Source organism: Nesoenas mayeri (assembly GCF_963082525.1).
Source record: "Nesoenas mayeri genome assembly, chromosome: 1".
Lineage (NCBI taxonomy): Eukaryota > Metazoa > Chordata > Aves > Columbiformes > Columbidae > Nesoenas > Nesoenas mayeri.
The window spans coordinates 125,761,371-125,784,158 of record NC_137541.1 but is presented as its reverse complement, the minus strand read 5'-3'; the positions used below and the strand labels follow the sequence as shown (position 1 = coordinate 125,784,158).

Below are 22,788 nucleotides of genomic sequence, written 5' to 3'. Positions count from 1 at the left end.
CTCAAGTGATCCTGTATGTAAGTATAATTCCAGTGAAAGCTCTGGGCAAAAGCAAAGGCTTAACAAACACAAATCTTATAATGAAGACTTTAAAAAGCGATGCCAATTTTTGCACCACAAAATTTTGTACTGCTATGAACTTCAAACCAGGCTATTGAAAAAAGGAAAAACAAAAAAAAGACTCCCAGCAGCTGTGTAAAATGATGACTGACTGAGAATGGGTTAGTAGATCATCTGATGTTTTCTACTTAATGAAGCATCTTACTGGTGTTGACAGTTCCCGCTGAGTGAAAATGACATAATATAATTTTACCAGCAGGATGGTGTTTAGTTAAGTTATGCTGTAGGAATGCAAAAAATGGTAAAAGAAACAGATGGTGAGGAGGCAGGGTTCACCCTCGTGCAAGTGAAGAGGAGCTAGCCTTCTTGTAAATTGGTTCCTTCCCAAATGGCAGAAAAACCAACCAGTGCAATGGACTGACAGCCTTTCCTGCCTGCCTGCCTTCTCTCCTTGGGGTGAGACGACATCAGTAAACTGTTGAAAGCAGTACGAAAGCAACCTGCAGGCTTTGGACCCTGTTATATTTTGGAAGATCATCTGCAAGGGACTTTTGGCACAGGCTCAGTCTGTTTAGATCCTGAAGCCAGAAATGGAGAAATCAACAGCACTCACCAGTCCCTGGATCCCCTTTGCCTGCACTGAGTTTCTGATAGTGGACCTTGCACTGCACAAGCTTTCCTACCCCAACATCTACTGAAGGTCAACACCTGTTTTACAGCCCAACAGGAATTAATATCCTCAATGGGTTCAAAAAGAAGTCCTACACCTTGTAGGAATGGGGTGTATATTCCTAAAATAAGGTGGTGGTATTCCCAAGCAATTATGACAACTCACTGAAAAACTGAAACCCTGTCTAAATATCAGGAGACAAAGAGCTCTGCAGGTAAATCAGGAGCACAGCAGAACTACGTTGGGTGTGTGGTGAAGCACATTGCACTGAAGCTATATGGATATTCCTGAATATTTCTGATTTTTTAAAAATATGTTGCTGGACTATCTGTAGAGGTTCTCTTCATCAACAGCATGCAAAAATTGCTCTAATTTCATTTGTTTTCCACTGGTATCTCAGGTATAGGAGTAAAAAAACCAAACAGCACCTCTAATGTACAGCAAGTCGAACACAGCTTTTGCTAAAACACAAATTGTGGCAGCTCTTTCTTCTGGGAAAAACAAAACCATACTCAACCTTATCTATGGACACACACAATTCTCTAGTGCTATAGCTGAACAGCATCTCAAAGCACAGCTCTTGCCCTGAATTTGAACACAGGACACATGCAAAGTGACACAGCACGCTAAAAATGCTGCAGGCATTGTAATTTGTTTTCTTAGAAAAGCTCAGCTCTGATGAAGCACATGTTTTTCAGCGAGGTCGTGCCTTTCACCTAATTTTCAGTGGGGATGACTGGGGTACAAAAGAAGGTCAAGTGATTTGCCCAAGGTTACCCAGTGAGTCATCGGCTCTCACGGGATCAGGAATCAGGAAGCTCCTGGCTCAACATTCCTTGGTTTAATCACCAGCCCGTACCTTCTGCAACAGTATCTTGCTCTCTCCTTCACTGAAAAGAGATTGCACGGGGTAACTCTTTTTAAATAAAACTTTTTTTTTTTTTTCTGTATGTACTGTTTTTCTAACTTGTGTGAGCACTTGGCTCCTCATTAAGAACTGCATACTGATGTTGCTCAGAAATCCTCTTGAAGTCATGGGAATTTTGCATAAAAAACGATGGACCTAAGCAATAATGAGTAATAAAGTTGCCCTTTTTCTTTTTTTTTTTAATAAAATGTAAGTGTTTTGAATTACACAAGCTTAGAAAAAGCACGCATAGAATCTAAAACTGGCTATTCCTCTTTCTTCATCCTTGAACTTTCCTTCTAATTTTCTTTTCTTTGACTGCTATCCATCACTTGTGAAAGAAAGAAAAAAATCACTCTTTTAAATCTCCAGCCCAGAGGCAGTTTTTAATATTTCTGGCTTAAAAGAGTTTTTCAGACTGAATGAAACAGTAGTCTGAAGTGCAGCTTCTTTTCAGGAGCAGGCATAAAAAAAAGCCACAATCAGACATTCATACAGCAGTCCTGCAGACTTTACACAAAACAAACTTCTGCTGAAATGGCTTGTTTGAACAGACTTCTGTGGGAGATCAGAGATACAGCACCCTCAACAGACAGACAATTTGCAAGAAAGATTCTGTCCAACCAGTGTGGACTAGGCAATCAGAAACCACTATGTCCACATACACTCAAATATTCATTAAAAAGATGTGGTCTCAGAGGTCCACACTGCATCTGCTGTCCTAATTAATGGGGCATGTAGAAGATAAATATTGATCTTAATTAAATAGTGGGACATGGCAACACCCATTTCACATTTGTCCAGCTCAGAGTAACTTGCAAAGAATATAATTCATGGTAGCTCATGGTAAATGAATGAACTCTGGGAGAGTAGACAGTGCAAGAATGTAAAAATTGCACTGCCTGCTGCCTGTTTATTACATAATTCTGCCTTCCTCTCTGTACTTGAAGTACTTTCTGCACTAAAACTACATGATCATATCAGTAGTATTTACCTGTCAAGGAGGAAAGTAATCCTTACCTTCCCCTGCAATCTGGAAGACTGAGGGGTCAGGCACACACAGCTGAGGTGGACTTCTTTTAGAATCAGAGAATCATTTAGCTTAGAAAAGACCCTTAAGATCATTGAGTCCAACTGTAACCCTAACACTGCCAAGTCCACCACTAAACCATGTACCTCAGATAATTTTTGATAATGCTTGTTCTGATACATTAGGAAAAACCCAGTTTCATCCTCAGCTCCTTTATGGTTGCAGAGATACCAATACTTAACTTGATATATTTGCCTTTAAGTTATGATGTTTCAGGGTCTGTAGCAGCTTTTCAAAGCATAGCACTTGTTTAATCTAATTCTTCAGGAGGTTATACGGAGATAAAGATCAGCACAACTCCAGAAAATCTCTGAAAACACGGGCAATGTTAGTGCTGTGTCTGAGTCGCTTCCTGAAGTCTCTGGTTGAGAACTTGGCATTTGATCACCTCAATTCTCTGTCAGAATTGCTTCATAGACACTAAGAAGGCTTAGAAGTACATAGTAGATAAAGAAAGCTCAAGCATATTCAGAATCTGAGATTCAATTTTTCTGCATCATATCAACTCCCCCCTTCCATTTCCTCACTTTTCCATAGAAACTGTCTCAGCTTCAAGTAAAAAAGTTTTTTTAAGCACCATGTGTGCTGTAGGTAGAACAAGATTTCTTACCCAAAATTTTAACCAGCAACGTTTTGTACAGCCGATGTTTGTGTTTCGAAGCACCAGTTAAACTGTCTGCCCCATTTTTCACCTCTTGTGAAGGTTTAGCTTTGACTGCCCATCTTTTCTTTTAACCAAAGGGGGATATGTTTCATGAGGGCTTAATTCAAGAGCTTTTGCAAGCAGAAGTTCAGATAGAACTTTGAAGAAGGTTCAAAGAGAAAGAATCAAGCAATTTTCCTGATGCATGTCAACAGAGAAGACTTGGATAAGTGCACTCTTTCTCTCTTTTGTTGTTTTAAGAAAGCAAATATGCCTAATTATGATTACCTGGATATTTGCCTAAACTTCGTCTGTCATGAAAGAAACATAATACGAAAATCAGACAACCTTCACCATTTTTTCATGTCCCTATGAAATTCTGTGCCCTTGGCAATGTATCCCTCTTGAAATGAAAGGCTACAAAAGATTTGTACCTGTCAAGTCTGAAGCTTGTCTTTATCTGCTTTATCTTGACAGCCCTGAAATCAAAGGGCTGCATGTTCAACGGTGGTAAAGAAAAGACAACTGTATTTAGTTATTTTGAATGCATATGAAATGAACACATGTGGCAAAATATGGACGGTATTTTATGACTCTTCTGTGTACATCAAAAGCAAAACAACCATTTACACATCATATACATTGTTCTTGGTTTCAGTTTATTCTGAAGAAGGGTCAGAATTGTACAGTTTGCTATAAAGGTGACATAGGTTACACGTGGTAGACATGGCTGTCTTTATACAGAGGCCTACAACTCAAATACAGGCTCGAGCTCTGAATAAATACTTTCAATCTACTCAGAATTCAGCAAAATGGTATTTTGATGTATTTTAGTGAACTGCTTGAGTAGAGACTCCAGGAGTGATACCTCACTTCTAAAATGACTTCTCTACATAAAATTGTGCTCTCTAACAAAGGACTAAATTTTGCCGACAGCACTCAGTGATGTCAGATGCCACAGAATGGTGGCATGGTGAAAAAGATTTGGTATTAAACATGTCGTTTTCTAGTTTTATCTTCTGTAGAGTTCCTTGATTTTAGGTGTTACACAGAATCGCTGTGGAGGAAGTTGTGATAAATAATTTCACATAACTGTAGAAAACAACCCTGAGAGGAGACCTTGAAAAGCCATCTCGTGCATCCCTCCACCCTAGGGTAGGATCAACCTCCCCGAAGTCACAGCTGCCTTAGGCAGCCAGCTCCTGAGAACCTCCAGTAATGGAGAACCCACAGCCTCCTCAAGTGATTCATTCCTGCCCATAACTGTCCTTCTGGTCAGAGGATTTTGGCTAATGCTTAAAGTAAATCTCCCTTGCTGCAACTTGAGGCCATTATCCCTTGTGCTGTCCCAGGTGGACAAGGAGAATGATTTATTATGTAAATTTTTGCAATGATTTTTTTTAATGTATTTGAAGTCGGCTTTTATGCCCTCCTTTGGCCTTCCCTTCTCTAAAGTCACATGTAAAAGATAAAAGAAAACTAATGATCAGAGGTTTAATTAATTCCATGTAGCAATTTTAAAGCTATATTCTAAAAATAAAATACTTGGAAAGAACTTCAGTAAACTGTATTACTCAGGAGGATAGAAGGAGTAATAGCATGCCAGTGTGGTTGCATAGCAGAGAAATACGAACTTTGCAAAAGGTCAGATGAACACTGAGCAAAAAGGCAGCACTTTATCTGTATCTTCTCTTAAAAAGAAAAAAGAAAAAAAAAAAGAAATGTTCTTCAAGATAAAAGGAAATAATAAAGATACATAGAATTTAAGTGATTAGACCCATGTAACTCTCACTGAACTAAACTGGAACTTCGCCTGCCTAAAAACTGCAGGAAGGATGCTTTTGTATTTAAGGACTACATCGAAACTCAGGAGACAAGTTTAATTCTTGGCTTTGCTTTAGACTTCCTTTGTGATTTTGGGATATTGCCTATTGATAAAACAAGAAGTAGCTCCACTTATTTTCTCTTGAACTCTTCTCATTTTGTTTTTGTACATGAGAAACCCTCTAGGATGGTGGACTGTCTGTACTGAAGCAGAAACTTCTGACCATGACTGCATCACACAATGAAATACCAGGCTACTAAACAAGGAATTGTCATGTACTGGGTATATCCCATTCCAGGAGGTGTTAAACCTAACTTCAAATTGATGGACTGTGCCTGTTGGTGATGTTGGATCATGCCTGTCTTCATGGGATACACAGGCTGGCTAATAATTCAACACTGTAAAAGCAACAAAATCTCCAACTCAAAAGTCCAGAGTATTAGAGTGAGAACCTAGCTATTTTGTTTTCCTGATGGTTATTTTAATAAGGGATATATGGGGAAGTAATATGCTAGTGCTGACCTACGAAAAACATTAAATAAATATCGATACTATGAGCAATCACAAGTTCTTTAATGCTTTTCTCCAGATATATCTGTGAAGCAGGGAAGTGCATGAAATAAGGAATCATAATTTTTTTACAGACAACAGGCTGATGATAACAAAGACTTGGAAAATGTCTGCATACTGTGCCTAAGCTAGCTCAAGTATTCGTGCAAAGCTGTGGAGGCACGGCTCATGGAGTTGCTTCAAGTCAAAGAAGCCATATATATGCCACAACATGGAGCTGAACTGATGATTTCAGGCAAGAATGCATTAGTCCATTTTTGTGACAGCAAAGCTACTGCTGTTCAAACTGATAGCAGCACATCCCCTGCTAGAAAATAACCATGTATGGATTTACCATTAGTGGCTGGATGTCTGGACAGACTATGACTTAAAAATAACATTTATGCTATTAGCACTGCTTCACTTTATTATGAGAAGAAACTGGATTATAATCTTCAAAGTTACAAGGTTTCCTCCTGGTTTTTTTTTTGGTTGCATTACCCTTACTCGCTGCATTTGACATTGGAGATAAATTATTCCTGATTTTCCTACATACAAGTAGGACAAGATTCAGGTCCTACCTTGTCAATCTTTAAATAAGGATCTTCATCTCTGATTGTCAGCTAATCAGTTGTACTAAGAATTTGGTTGCATCTATTTTGTGCTCTCATTTACAGCTCTTTGGAGATTTTGCCTGTTATTGCTGCTCAGTCATACTCTCCTCAAAAACACTGGTCAAAATTCATCTATTTTATCTGAAAGAAATAAAATAAACATCTAACACATAATGCAGTAGAAACCCTGGCAACAGAAGCAGCAGGCTTTATTCTGTAGCAGGCTGCATTTTGGCTCCCTATGCACATATCCAACCTGAGGCCCTGGGCTGTGGATCGTCCTGTTTGGTTGAGCTGCAATTCCATTTATTTTGGTCACCTTCCAGAGAATGAATATGATCCTCAAAAATGCTCTTGGTTCCTTCAGAGAGGAAACAGGAGCATTCAGATCCTCTTGAAGTCAAAGTGAGGACACACAGCCATTCTCTGGACCAAGGCCATGTTAATGATGCTGCATCTGCTACACATGCACATACAGCAGGTTATTTAAAAAACTGCAGACGATGACTCTGATTCACTTAGTGGCTCACCTTGCTCTTCCTGCTGACAGAAAGGAGCATCTTCAGCTTAGAGCCCCTAGCATCCCCTCTGTCTTACAAGGCATTTTCTATGTTGCCAGGTGAATTCCACCAAGTAACTAAGCCGTTGTAAAATCAAAGCTACACCATAACCCACAGAACAGGGGGAAGTTTAAGACTTCTGAATTGTAAGAAGAAATTTGGTCTCCAAATAAAATAAAGCAAGGTTTTCCCCAAAGTGTTTAACTAAAGGGTATCCATGCCACACTTCTATTTTTCATTTTTTTTTGACCTTTAATTTAATGTAAGTACTCAAGCAATTTTAGCTGTGTTTTCTTCCCAACTTCTCCCACTTTAGGCCACACACACAAAGATTATTCTGTGACTTGACACCCCTCCTTACTTTAAATCGTATGGCGAGAAGGAAAAAAGGATGTTATTTTAAAGAACCTCAAACTAGATTTTTTTTGTCCATTAGGCACTTATTTATCCATTTCAACTCATGCCTTTTTTACATTGAAAATTATAGGTTTTACAGATTCCTGTAAACGTCTAGGTATGAAAATGGCTCTTTTTCAAATATGTGCTTCTAGATTACTAAAAATACTTCATTTGTGTTTACATTTTCTTTGTGTGGAATTCAGAGTAATAATATGCGTATTTACTGCTCATCGCTATCTTTATTGATCTATGTTCTTTCATTTTTGATCTCTCTAAACATGTATTTATCATTGATAAAATGTTATTTGAGACACATTACTCGCCTCTTCCCACACCAGATACATGAACACTGGCATCACAAGTAGGTCCCTCATCCAACCCTGACAATGCCCACTAACCTTCACCAGTAAGCATCACTGCTGGATGCAAGAAGATAGAAGCAGTCCCTCCAGCAGACTGGCCTTCGAATAATGGGCTAAGTTTGCCAGTCTATCTACTTGTCCCAATTCTAGAACAGGTTCCTGACAGGTCATTAGCTTCACGGCATCCAGATTTGATGCCACTAAACTCATCTGACGTGAAGCTGCATTTGGTATATTGCTGTACTTATCTCCAAATGCTCCGAATTAGTGATTTCAGAGGACTTTTTCTTTTATATATATATATATATATATATATATATATATGTATGTATGTATGTATGTATGTATGTATATAAAAAGCAGTTTTACATATATATATACAAAAGGGATATTTATATATACACACACACACACACACACATAAAGGGATCTTGGACTATGTGATCTCCAGACGTCCCTTCCAACTCCAAACATCCTGTAATTCTGTGATATTCTTGTTTATTAAAGTAAAATTTCTGGTCTGGAGACTCATTTTGTCACAACACTTTATGCTTTCCTGGAACACACAATCCCTCTCCAGCCACTCCTGATTTCCTTTCTTTGTGGCATCACAAGAGCAGTAGGGTTAAGTTCACTAATTGTTGAAGGGTCAGGTCACTGAAGCTGCTTTTTCATTCTTGGTGACCTCTGGTTGCTAAGCCAGGTATATATAAGGCACACAACTCTTGGGTTCTACCTGCTAGCTACTTGAAAATTGAACTACTGCAATGATACTCCCAAAGCAAACTTTACTTTGGTTTGGCATGAGGTACAAGGCAATTCAGAAACTGGCCCTCTCTGAAAGTTCTCCTCTTCCTTGTTATTTCCTTCCAAGAATGTTTAAAAAAAAAATGTTCTCCACTTTTAAATTGCTGTTCACCCAACAAAGCCCTCAGACCAAATATATTTCTAGTGAACACAGCTCATGAAATATTAGTAAGTTAAAAATAATCAAGATGGCAGCAGACATCATGACAGACATAATGTCCCAGAATATGAACTTTCTTCTGTCAGTAATTCTATCTTAAACTCTTCTGAAGGCTGTACCTAAGGCTCCCACATTAAATTGCTGTCCACTGAGGTGGACACTGAAACAAAGTTAAACAGATTTTTCACCAAACCTTTATCATCTAAATTCTACTTCACTTATTTCAGGATTCACATTAGTACCATATATTACCGTAAGGGTGGAATTTCTGTACACTCAGAAAAATATTAGAATCCTGTTTTCTTCCACAAAACCCTTTTCATCGTCCCAAGAAAAAGCTTCACAACAGCAGAGCATACAAGTAGTTAAAAAAAGGTGAGTTTTTTTCCACTCTTTATGCACTAAATGCATGCGAATTACAGTAGATGGGCCGAACGCTTTCTCAGGAGGGACACATCTTAACATCCTTGGACAGTAGCAGCAGCCTTTGAATTTTCACTTCAACTGCTGCTTAGAAATGACACTGTTAGAAAGGAAACACCTACTGTGCGCCTTCACTTGCCTTCTGATCCCTTATTAGTTAACCCTGAAGTGCATATGTATACAGCCTTAATCCCCAAGTGAGTAGCCGGACCAGGGGAAATCTGGAATTAATTGCCAAGTATTTTGGTTACTAATGCAGCTGTTACAAGTGTTTGATTTGGCAAGCGAACAGAAAAGGCACTGCATACCAATTTCGTGAGCCACTGTAAAAGCTGCATGGAGGCCATCATCTTCAATCACTGCACAGCTGCGCTCAGGAGAACATATGGTCCCAACGTCTGCCATTCCCAGAGTATCACATGAATGATGCCCACATAAATCCTGCCCAGGAAGGAAAAAGAAAAAAAAAATCATTAAAATAAATTTTTACACCCATAAGGTAACAACAGGTTAAAGTCACAAGCCCTTTGCAAACAGCAGAGCCTGGATAACAACATCAATATAAGCTTCCATCTAAAGATGTCAATGCAGTAGAGTTAGTGGGAATATTTTCATTAATAGGAATTGTATATATTCTGTAATTAATCACTGTTATTTAAATTTGTATTTCTGTAATACATACAGGGGCTCAAACTTGCACTGAGTTAGGTACTCAAAATAAATGCTGTAGAAGTATTTCTTCAAACAACATCAAAATACAAGAAATACTCCCTTTATTTTCAGAAACTGAACCAGGGCACAGAGAGAAAGCTTCAGATTCCCAATCAGTCCTTGAACCAGACATCACCTTTCTTTTCAAAAGGCAAGTCTTATACTCGCACTAAAAGAAATGACATTGTTATATATTAAACCTCATGTCACACATGTCAAGTAGTACCATGTTTAATGATGTATTTCCCAATACACCAAGTATTTAAGCAATTCTCATAGGTTGCTTAAAGAGTCAGTGATATGACAGAGCATAAAATCCCTAGTCTTACTAGTGCAACAACTCTATCACATGCTTCCTACTTGTAGATATGGGGTGTTACCAAAACCCAAGCAGGTAGCATTAGGTTTTTCTTTCCATTCCAGGATCATAATATTTTAATCATCAGCAATAACTTAACCCTGCTTCAGGAGAAGCACTGAAAAGAATAAGTCTGAATATACAAATTTATGTTTTTATGGTTGAGAAGGAAAAGTAGGTACCATTTCATTTGGAACACTCCTAGACATTCCATTGTGGTTTCAAAGCACGGCAGTATTATCAAATGTTATTAACCAAATGATCAAAGAGTACCTTTTTTTTCCCCCCCTTCATTTTTAAGACTCTGTTCTTCCCTTGAGAGCTCCTTTTATAATGACTTTCTTTCATGAAAGCTTTCATAATTAATCCATCTGAATAACAGATATCCTGCATGAGGCTCCAGGTCAACAATATTCACTGACTATGACAGTTTCAAACTTAAGCAAGCTCGAAAATGCACAGGAATCAAATGCCACTGAAGTCAAAGAAAACCACATTGAGTTCACAGATACTGTGACAGAGCATCTCTTTACATTTATTTTTTCCCCCCAAGATGAAAGAAAACAATCTTCAAGATAAAATTACAAGCTAAAATGGAGGAAGGATTTCAGGATCAGTCCTCTGGCTTCCAGGTGTCTGAGAACTTTGGCAAGTGCACTCTTGGTGCTACTTAATGTCAAAATTTAAGTGCTACAGTACCAATGAACGAAACAGTCTCACAAGAAGAGAAGGAATAAAGTTCAAAAGTACTTTGATTCTCGAATTTTCACAGGTATAATCCATTGTTTAAGAAAAACTTTCATTCTTTAGCAATGCACATACAATGCAGAGAATTTCCTCTCTAACCCCACTGGCTACCAACCTTGACATCCAATTAGCTCCCCAGACTTTACTTCTGGCTCTGCATGGGTTTTGGAAAGGTACACTATAAGGATGCCCATTTTCAAGTATTTTAAAATAAATCTATTTTTTTTTTCCATTTTATTTAGACAAATAATATCATTTTCAGCATTTATGGACTAATGTTAGAAGAGGCCCTAAGTGAGGTCATGTTACTGTAGCATTTATCATCTGGGACATATTCAACAAAGAAGATGCAATATGTAAACTTAGCACTTTACGTATCACTTCTGAATCTTGCTCTTTCAGTCTTGGTACGTTTTACATAGAGTAAAATCTATGTAAACATAAGTGGTTTACCTACAGCAGCATGAGTAACAAAACTCAGAAAAAATGCATGTGTATGGCACCAATAAAAATGCCTTTTTGTGGTGATATAATTGGTCTAAGTAAATGAGTGTAAGCTGTATAGGAAGTAAGGTACCTTTATACCAGTGCAATTTGAACTGAATCCACAGAAGCAGTTGAACTGACGTTCTTACACAAGTACCAAAAAGCACACAAATAAGACAGAAGGCAGCTTACTGGAGGTACTTTCAGGTTGGTAGTGCCAAGAGTACTATGAAACACATTAATTCAGGCCCCGTCTTTGCATGCAGATTCTGTGTCATTTGGTCTTTTCTAGTATTTGGCTGTCATTATTACATAGATGCTTACATCAGTACTGCTCCCAGTATGGGCACAATTATATCAGAACACAGATGCCTTACGCCAACGCGTGATTTATTTCCATTTACATATAAGAAGAAGCTATGCCAGTGATACGGCTATGGAGCTATACCAGTAGACGAAACCAGACCTCACAATGATTCTCCAGATATGATGACACAAGCATAATTAAAATAATACAATTTTTCTAAGCAGACAATCTCATAAAATTCCTTATAGTTGCTTCTGATGAGATTTGTGGAGTATGGAAAATGACGACAGGGACATTAACCATAAGCAGCCCTGCTGACTCTTGGCTGGTTAGTAATCTCACCCTCAAAATTTCCAAAGCTATGCACAGAATTGCATAATGCCACCTTCATTAGACATCAAAAAAACCAGTTACGTACATACACAAGCACTAACAGACATAGCAATATTTGGTTACTTTTCATGTTACGTGTTACTGACATTTTACCACACTGCATGCCCGGCTTTTCCTCAGAACTCATCACTTAATCCAACCACTGTTCCTCCATTTCCATCATTTCCCAGAGTATGACACATATCCACAAATCTCAGCATCCCACTAATAACTTTCAAGGCAGTGCTCATCTGTGTAACAGTTGTCTAGACAAAACACAGCAGGCTTTGCACTTTCTTTATGAAACACCTTAACTTCAGGTCAGATAAACTGAATTTATTGAAGGGCTGTATTAGTTAATCACAGAATCACAGAACCATAGAATCTTAGAATCATCTTGGTTGGAAAAGACCTCTAAGATCATAGAGTCCAACTGTTAACCTAGCACTGCCAAGTCCACCTTTAAACCATGTCCCTAAGAACCTCAGTCACTTCCCTGGGCAGCCTGTTCCAATGCCTGACAACACTTTTCGGGAAGAAGAATTTCCTAATATTCAATCTAAACCTCCCTTGGCGCAACTTGAGGCCATTTCCTCTCATCCTATCACTTGGTACTTGGGAGAAGAAACCAACACTCTCCATGCTACAACCTCCTTTCAAGTAGTTGTAGAGAGCGATAAGGTCTCCCCTCAGCCTCCTTTTCTCTAGGCTCAACAGCCCCTGTTCACTCAGCCACTCCTCATCAGACTTGTGCTCCAGACCCTTCACCAGCTTTGTTGAATGGTCACTCCTAGGAAATCCCACAGCAGAAATTACTCTGAAAATCACTTCTCTGTAAAATTACCTAGCTCCTCCAGCACCCTATAGACTTCTGAAAAACAGCTGTCCTCAGATGGCATGGTCGCAACGGTCCCCATAAAGAAGAGAGGAGAGCGACCACGCTGTGGTCAGAAAGCGGTAGGCAGGGACAGAGGAGAGCCCCGCTCCCTTCAGCCAGCACTGTGACCACATCCGCGCTGAGCCAGGCGGCGTGGGGAGCCCTGCGGCCGCCCACCGCATCCCAGCTGGGCAGCACCAGAGGAGGCTTGTCAAGGACCTTGGGAACAAGGACAGGAAATATTTCCCAGCGTCAGCTTCTGTGTGTGAAGCTGTTATTGGAGGGATGTCTATGGGTTGCCCGTCTGCCGGTAGAGCAGGGTGTACGCTGGCTATGCTTTGAACGGGGAGCATGGGCTGAGCCTTCTGTTTTCCATTGCAGACTGCAGTCCTCAGCGACTACGTGAGGATGCGTTTTGTCAACTAATGCTGACATTGTCAGTAATCACTTAGGCAGATTAGTGAAGACTCAGCTCCTTTATGTTCTCAACTTATATCTCATTTATTCTTTGTTTCTCTTGCCTCTGCTTTATTTGAACTGTATTTCTATTCATAGCATCACATAGTATATACTATGTACATAACTGAAGCCTATCAAGTGGCATCTCTGAGATAAATACTCTGAAAAGTTTGCTATTGGATCAACTCACCATTCTCTAGCTACGTGGTCCTTCCCAACAGCATGCTTTTGAGTGACATTATTGAAAACCACACCTGTTTATACTTCAGCTGATTTAAATCTTTATGGCAAAATTTCTTTTCACTTAAACACCTTGTAGCTGTACTGGCCATGGATTACTTGTTACCAGCATCAATAGCTATATTTTTAGTTTTCATGGGCAGTGTTGGAAAGCAGTCTCAGACTTTTATGAAGTGAAGTTTCTGGGAATACATGAAAAGTTTTTATTTCCCTTGAAAATAATTTTTTATGTTAAAACAATCCCTGATGCAATGCAAAAAAAATCTGTGTGGGTCTCCTCAACTTTTCATACTCCAGCTAAAGCACTAAGAAAGCAGGGACTCACATGATACTTCAAATGAGTTTCCAATGATTATTTCACCCTGGTGTGTGGCTTCTATTTAAAAAGTTAATTGCCTACTCATATCTGTGTACTCATTTGATTGTCTCCAAATAGTGGAAGAAGCTTTGAAGAATAAGTGTTTCTTGATATTTCTAAAGAAGGAATGGCCCTTGATCTGCATTACAGTAGTTTCAAAACAGAAGAATGACTAGGAAATGCATTTGCTACACAGAAGGCAATAGATGTTAAGCTTTGGCAAAGGAGACTTAGGAAAACTGAGCTGTACATCATAAGACTAGTAGTTAATTAGACAGCTTATTAAAGGCCAAGTTTTCTTGGCATTTGTAAGTACATCAAGAGCAGCTGGCTGTTTGCCATGTATACATGGCATTGTTGTGAATGGAGATAACTGTCATGGCTCCCTGCTGGAACAGTTAATTTATTTTACCTGAAATTCTTTGATTTGTGAAGTAGGCTTAAAAACAAGAATAAACTATTTAGTGAAACATGATATTAGGTCAGACTCTGTGGACCAGATCCAAAACAGGATTTAAGCACCAACGCGGACGGTTTGGTAGAATGTAAGGGCAGAAGAACAAAATCGGCTCCCATGTCCTCTGGTCTTCGAGTTATCCAGCCTTCACAGGGCTTTGCAGTCTGTGACCTTACGGGCCCCGAAGTGCCACAGTTTTACAGTCCTGAGCAGCTTAGCACTTAGCTTATACTAAAGCTTGATTGGGGCTGAGATCCTTAATGTTTCTCAGTCTTTGCCCCTGAGGGAAGCCAAGCCTAAAGAACTTCTGAGATCAGATGTACAAGAAACCAACAGGATTAGGCTTTCTCTCAGGTCCAGCTGCACGTAATTTTTAAAGAACAGCTAACAGCTTTTACATCTGTCCACGTTTGTTTGCTTGCTTTTCTGCTTTCTCTACAATAGCTCATCAGTTAAACCCTTTGCTCAATACGAAGGCATTCCTCCACATTCCTTTAAGGGATGAGGAGACTTTGAAGCACACTTCACACGAGAGTGCCCGGCGGTCTATGGTCTACACCAGACTAAGGTCTACAGCGAAGGTCTGCACGTGTCCCTACACGCAGGGAGCTGTGGCTCCTCTTGTTGCAACCCATGTGCCAAAGGTTTCCCCAGCCAGGCTGCAGTTCGTGCTTACAGGGCTTGGTTGAAGGGACCTCATTTTCGGTCCCTATTCCTCAGCCTGCTTCTAGATTTTACACTGAACAGTCCTTCGGTAAATTACAGAAACAGTTTTCTCTCCGTGCTCTGGGAACATGAGCCGCCTTGCTCTAAGCGGTGCGATCCAGTCAGCTGCCTCAGGTCACGATTTCTCTCCTTCTCACCATATGGATCTTGAATTACTTGCTAAACAGTGACATAGCTTTGGTCAGAGGGGTGGAAAGTTTCCTTAACACCTGGAACAGCTTACAACCTACCAGTTAAGGACCTCTCCTGGGAGGTGGGCGATACAAACCTAAAATCCCTCAAGCAGAGGAAGGAATTAAATACGACTTTCCGACTTCCTGCAGCAGTGTTCCCACCTCAGGCCTGTAAAGGGAGGCATTTGGGATGGTATTCAGGACCCACACATCCACCCTCCCCTGCCCCGCTCTGCAAGGTGGGTGAAAGTTTATTAATGTCACAAAAACGCAGGATGGCACATGGGGAGGAAAGTAAGGTTTCACCCAAACGGAACGTATTACAGATATCACCTAAGAAGCACATTATGTTCGCAAGTCAAAAGGAGCACAGGACCTGAGAAAACTGAAAAGAAGGGCTAACTGCTAAACAAAGTAATTGGGAATCATCTATTTTACCCCTCAGCTGACACTTAAAAAGAGAGACTTTACAAGCCAAAATGGTGGAGCATTGCCCTAGAGGAAGTCTGCTCTTAAAAGTCCTCTTCCTGAGGCACTGGTGGGACTCGCTCATAGGGATGTCCACCTTACGGCAGCAGGGTCAGGGCCTGGCCATCGGTGTGAAGCGAGGAAGGACTCCCATCAGACTCACAGGGATACTGCTTTGACCTCCCATGGCCTTATTTTGAGAGGAAAGACTGATGTCCAGTTACCTTTTGAGGAAAATAGGAGTGATGATACCTCTCATCCTGACCAAAATAAAAATCATGTATTTTCCTTAAACCCTGAGGTCATCTTCCTTTGAGGTTAATATGCTAAATTCAGGACTGAGTTTTGGGCATTTGAATCTCAAATGCACAGAGTTGTCTTTCTGAATTCTAGATAAGGTGAAAATGAAGAAAAAACAATGTATGGGTGATATCCTGTTGGGCTAACTTCAGCACATGCATGCTACATTTTCTCCTTCAGAAACCACCTCCTCCCCAAAGTGTATATTTAGGCATGTTCTTACTCTGCCCTTGCATGGTGTGGGACGCCTAAGCATTTGTCATCTCAGGATGCTCTTCAACAAAGTGTTAGAAGTAGAGTCTAAAGTGGATTAAGCTTTTACCTTCCAGATGTACAGATTAACATTTTTTTTTCCCTAAAGTATATAAAGAAAAAAATGCAGCAGCATTATGTAAGACACAGATTATTTAAAAATATTGACAAAATACGCATAAAGCTTTGGACTCTACATGTTGAGGGGAATGGCAAACAAAGTTTCAGTTATGAAACTGGTGACTGGTGAGCAAGGCAAAATATGCGATTTAACTTGCCTAATCCATAGTTCCTCTGTGAGGAAACTCCACACCATCTCTGTAGATTAGTGTGAATCATGCTACTTCTCCCACACAAATTATGTCCCACTTTATTTTCCCCAGGGACATTATCTAAATGTATTAGATTTGCAACAAAATTGGTGAAAACATTATGAAACTGTCAGACACATCACATTATAATTTGTGCAAAGTAATAATAATAAACATTAGTGAAATATATTCTATTGACCATTGGTACGGTGACCTGTTTTACTAATATGGGATAATAATTGTGGGAAGACGATAATCTAGAAAAGAAAAAAAGAAGAAAGAACAAGAGCCAAAGAAAGCATGTGCTCCATGCAATGAAATTATCATCTATAGAGCTGCGATAATCCAAAGCTTGCTGTTAAATTTCAAAAGAATTGTCAGATTGACAATTAAACTTTATCACACACACAAGGCCCATATAATTACTATGTAGACAAAGGCAGGAGAGTGGCCTTTGGCTCTACTATGAACTTTTTGTTAGAGCCAGGCATGATGGTGCTATCACAGATGATGCTAACAAGCACTTAGGGAAGTATTTTTTCTTGCTCTTGTTGCCTGTATCTACTGTGAGAAATATCTATTTTAATTTTCACATGATTCAGAATTGGGGGAAAGGAAAGGAAGAGAACTGGATTTTGTCCAAATGCATTCAATAGTTCACTTGAAATTTAACTAAGGGTCACTAATGAAACAGACTGGATGAATACTAGAGGATAATTGCAGAGCAGGCTAGACCTTAGAAAAGAACAGTCTGAGTTCAAGTGCAGTTTGCAAGGCATGCCTAATATGTTTTTCTACTGAGTCAGATGATCAGACAACTATTTTCATGCACTCATAAAAACCTGAAGACTGAAGATAACCTGCTTCCAGCTTCCGAGAGCTGTTCACAATGAAAAAGCCTGAGAAAACTAAATTCTAAACTTGTTGTTGACTTCACTGACATCAAGAAGAAAGCCAGCTAAACTCCAGGGGGAGAGGGCTTTACAAGGTCTCCTTCCTTCCCATCACACAGTCGCTCCTCTATCACTGCACAGGGCAGAGGACTCAACTGGCCACCAGATTATCAAATCCTTGCATCACCATATTCCATGGAGGATGCATGTGGCCCAAAAATTCAAAGCTGCTGTCAAGGACTCAACCACAAAGTAGCTGAACAGCAGGGGACTCGTACTCTCTAAGGTTGTTAAGGCCAAACTACCTTAATGAGAGCTCTCACAGGACTGATTAGCAAATTATCAGCTTTTGGTATTGACAAATCAGACCTCTGTCAGGCTTGATACTAGCCATCATGGGTCAAAGCAACACACTAAGACCACTGGGGAAATATACTTATTAGATTTTGGGAATTTAGATAATCATTAAGGAACCCAACTATGTTTCTGCAGTATTTTGTGCTAGATAATTTCTGGGCCCATTGAGGGTTGAAAATAACGACCAGACACATCATTGTAGTTTTCCTTGCAGTTACAGGGTAAACGGACTCACTGCAGCTAATGGATACATGGTTCTTGCCACCACTGATAAGCAACATAGAGCCTTAAAACAGTTTTAACACCAGCTGTCTGTGACCTGAACCGATGTTCATATTTATTTACTATTTACTATCTGCAGCATGATTGCTTTAAAGCCCTTATCAAAGTAAATACAGATTATGACCAAAAGTGAGTGAATGTTTTAATCCAGAACCAGTAAATCTCCTAAAAATCTTTTTGTGTGGAAAGTACTTCCTAGTATTAATGATGATGATGATAATAATTTGAACCGCCTTTACTGATTTTATTATAAGGGAGAGCTGCCAGCACACTCTTAGTCTATGAATCGCTATTAATTTATCTTTAAACAAGTAATAATAATAGAAGAGGAGGAAGCAATGGTGCTGAATTCTGACGTGATTATTCTTTTATAAGGAACTTGAATAAAGCTACTATCTCTTCAGAGATCCTCTATTGGTGTCAAAAATATCATCCAAGCAAATGACACTCCATAATGAAAATAATTATTCTCTTAGAGACTTGTATGGCAACAGGCATGCATAGTTTAGATTCTAGCTACACATAAACAGTTACATACAGCTGAGGACATGCGTTCAGCTGACAAATGATTTGCAAATATTGTTCTGTTGACGCAGAGACACAAAGTTCAAGGTGGCTTCAGTTAGTAAACAAAGACGGAAAATGTACCTCACACATTTACCCCATGCCTAAAAAACAAGCCATTAAGAAGACATCTGGATGTTCAAAAATTAGCATGACGGTATTCAGAGCCCATCAAAACATGCAGCCATGGCTTGGCGTCTAGTAGCTAAGCAACGTACTTCATACATTCAAAACATAGTTGTAAAAGTTGGATCCTCCTGCCAATTGCTGCCACTCTCACTGAAAAGCTAAACTGGAAAAAATCTCTCTTTAGTTCAAAGCAGGGCTGTTTTCTACGGGAAACATCTCTACTGCTTTTTCATCCTTTAACCCTTCTTGTGTTTACATTCCATGAGGAGCAAACAGATTCATGTTGACATTTCAAGCATAAGCATATAAAAATCATGTGGACTCACACACCCTGCAAAAAACATCACGAACACATGTAGCAACACTCTACAGTCTTGTTCTTATTGAGTCAAATACTGAAATGGAATGCCAAACAATGTGCATGTGCACATAGCAAATCATTAAAGCAGATTAAGTTATACTGAATTCCACTGAGGAGCTAATCCCATACTTAAACGTGTTAAAATGTAAACCAAGAAAACGGAAGCCTGTGCTTTTTTCTTGCAAAGCGTTTACATCCTTAAGTAACAGTTCAAGCAATATTTGCACCTTAAGAGTGGAAAGAGACCAAAAGAACGGTGACATCTTGTTTAGTTTAGGTTCTAAATACATCCAAAAGAAGTAACTATGCATGGAAGATACATTGCTCAGGAGTCTTTGAAAGTGGATTACTGATTAGCAACACACTCTTGTTCTGGCAGGAGGGCACCCATGCAAGGAATTACAGATAAGCATCTGTAAAGCAAGTGCACTTTAAATGCACATCCTATCTCAATCCAAATTAACTTAATAATTGATGTTAAGATTCACCGTCTGCCACCCTAAGAGTTTCCAAACTGTAATAAATCCCAGGGAAATAAATGAGAATACTGGCAGAGAAAACCACTCTTCAGTGAAAAGTGAAGAATTCTGGGCCAGGCTTAATTAATAAGCCATTAGAAAGGATGTTTATAGAAAAAAAGCAAGACCGGCCTAGGTAGCCTGCTTTCATTCAGATTATAAGGATAAAAAAAAATGAAAGCTTGCAAATTGGACTGATGTGCTTTAAAATGTTAAAAAAAAGGCTCCTGCTGTACAAGTGATGCCTGACTGACACAGAACCTAATGTTTCAACTATTTACAGCTATAAAAGCAAGCCAGACGCTTTTTTTCCCCCAATCTGGAGCAACTCCTTCCACAAACCATCCAAAGCATCCTTTTTGGCAGGCTCTTACGATGCAGAAAAGCAGGAGGACTCAAATGAACGGAAAGTCAGGCAGTTATTTTTTTCGTACTTGGGGAAGGGAAAAAAAGAAAACACCAAACCCAAACCGCTGAAGGGATATTCTTACAGAAGAACTTCATTGCATAAACTCGGCCACATGTCTACTAGAGCAATGTCCCTTAACGACCTCTGGCAATGCAATTAATTAACAACCAAGCAAGGAGCAATGCACAGCTCTGCATGAGTAAGACTGGCTGTATCCGACCCACAGTTGACCCGTTCTTCACTTGGGGAACAAGAAAAAGACTGCATCCCCTTACCACCAGCCCAACTCACTCAACTTCAGTTCTGTTTACCTGTGGTTTGCATTTACGTCCTACCCTTGAACCACAAGCACTACCAGCTTCCAGTGTGGCAGAGCTGTTCTTGCTGGAAATAGCATCCCAATGCACTCAACAAGGAAGCTGCGCATACTTTTAAGGTGTTCTCCACCATTTTCCCTAGCAGGTTTGTTTGTAGGCTAATTTACGTTAGGGAGTGCTATCAGCCCTTTGCCTGGACCACCTTCCCAGAGAGAAAGAGAGGGGCTGTGTGTGAAGCATCTCACTGGGAAAGATGGAACAACATCGTCTCCCAAGCCGACATAAGTTAGGTGACCTGAGCCAACTCCCCCAAGAAGGCAAACTACCACCCCTCCATGCTGGCATGAGTCCCAGCATGGCACTGGCACCGTACCCACAGTGGGGATGACCTTGCAGGGGAGTGGGCACGCATAAACGCAGACACGATCTGTTGGGTTTTCAGCCCCTCTTCCATTCCCAGCAGCTGTGTGCGTGGGTGCTGGTCCCTGAGATGCAGCGCAACCTGACAGTAAGGCCGAAGGCATGAGTCGGGAGGCGACCCCCTGGCAAAGCCAGGCTGGAGAGGTGCCCAGTCACCCCACGACACATTGTTCGAGGAACACCAAGTCACCATTGGTCAGAGTGATGCCTACCTCACGGGTGAAGAGGATGGCGGCATCATAGTGCTCATCGTGGTCATCGTCGAGGTGGTTGTGCTGGTGCTGCCACTTGCAGAAGTTCTTGAGAGTGGTGGCAGCGTTCCTGTTGACTTCCAGGCCTTTCTCCTTCTCGCTCAGGGCCACCACCTTCACCACGGCCAGCCGGACGTGGTTCTCCAGGCTGGCGTGGGCGTAGAGCCGGGAGGCGATGGAGGACAAGGTGAGCAGGTAGTGCTGCAGCCCCTTCCCGTACTTGCGCACCATGGAGGCGTCGGCCACCAGCAGCAGCTCCACCTGCCGGGCCCGGGAGACGGAGCGACGCCGCCGCCTCCGCCGGCGATCCCCTGCCGCCGCCGCCGCCGGGTCGCGGGTCTCGCAGCTGGTGCGGGCCGGCAGCGTCTCGAAGCTGAAGCGCTCCCTGCGGAAGAGGTGCGGGACGCGGGCCGGGCCCTCCCCGTAGATCCGCGGGCCGGCCGCCTCCCCGCCGCGCCGTGCCGGCCTGACGGTGTAGCGGGAGCGACCCACGGCGAAGAAGCCGTCGAGGCCGCCGCAGAGGTTGAAGACGGCCAGGGAGCGCGGGCTGCCGTCCACCGTGCCGCGGTAGTAGCAGCGCGGCGGCCCGCCGGCCCGCGGCCCCCGCGCCCCCACCGCCTCGTCCCGCTCCAGGTCGAGGAGGAAGCGCTGACCCCCGGCGTACAGAACGTAGCCCGCCTTGCCGCCCCCCGCGTAGGTCGGGTCGAGGCGCCGCACGACGCCGCTGGCCCCGCGGGGCGGCCCGGGGGGAGGGCCGGGCCGGAGCCGGGGCGGCGGGGAGGCTGCAGCGGGGGGCGGCGGCGCTCCGTCGTCGGCAGGTGCCGGCGGCTGGGCCAGGGCGAGGTGCAGCTTGGCGACCAGCAGCAGGGAGAGCAGCCTGAGGAGCATGCTCGCCTCGCCGTCAGGAGCGGCCACAGTGGTGGTGATAATTAATAGTAGTGATAATAAGAGTTGGGGAGCCGGGGGGCGGGGGGGTGGAAAGAGCCGGTCGGCGGAGTGCGGCTACGTAGGAAGGAGAAGGGGAAAGGAGGTGGGAAAAGAAGAAAAAAAAAGAAAAAGAAAGTTCTCCGTCCCAAACTCAAGTGTGAGTGGGAGAGAAAAAAATGTCAACAAAAGCCGCTCGGGTGTGAACTGTGTGTTTCTCTGCAAGGAAGAGCCGGGAGCACATGGAAGGAGAGAGAGAGGCAAAAAATCCCAAATCACTGCTGCTCGGGAGGCAAGGGGGTGGAGGGGGAGAGAGCAAAAGGAGGAGAGGAGGTTCGGACCCGGCAAGTAGAGAAGTTTGAACACTTCCCACTTCTCTTCCACTTCTCTGTTGCAGTCACCGGATCATCAGCAGCAGCAGCGGCAGGGTGCAGGTCTGCTGCGACTCGGCACTTTCTCGGGCACCGGTGGGCTCCCTTTCCTTCTTTTGCCCCCTTTTGTTTTGAAGAGAAGGAGGAGAAGGGGAGAGAAGAAATTCAGGCACCAAAACCCGCCTCGATCGTCTCCGGTGAGATGGTTAAAAAGAAAAAAAAAAAAGGAAAAAAAAAAGGAAAAAAATAAAGCTCAAGAAGCGGCAAGCGTCCCAGATTTTTGTAAAAGCCCCCTCCCTGTATCTTTTCTGTTGTTGTTGT

The 22,788-nt window shown here is 41.7% G+C and overlaps 1 protein-coding gene across 1 annotated transcript in view; it reads right to left on the bottom strand.

Moving 5' to 3' along the window:
• ADAMTS5 (ADAM metallopeptidase with thrombospondin type 1 motif 5) overlaps nucleotides 1-22,499 on the bottom strand; it is a 41,301-nt gene extending 18,802 nt beyond the window's left edge. The window contains exons 1-2 of the mRNA XM_080354962.1: nucleotides 21,134-22,499; nucleotides 9,378-9,510 (exon numbers count right to left, since the gene is read on the bottom strand). Of these exons, the coding sequence (XP_080211088.1) occupies nucleotides 9,378-9,510; nucleotides 21,134-22,060 (1,060 nt within the window). The 5' untranslated portion in view covers nucleotides 22,061-22,499. The remainder of the gene's footprint in view (nucleotides 1-9,377; nucleotides 9,511-21,133) is intronic.
• Nucleotides 22,500-22,788: the final 289 nt, after the last annotated feature.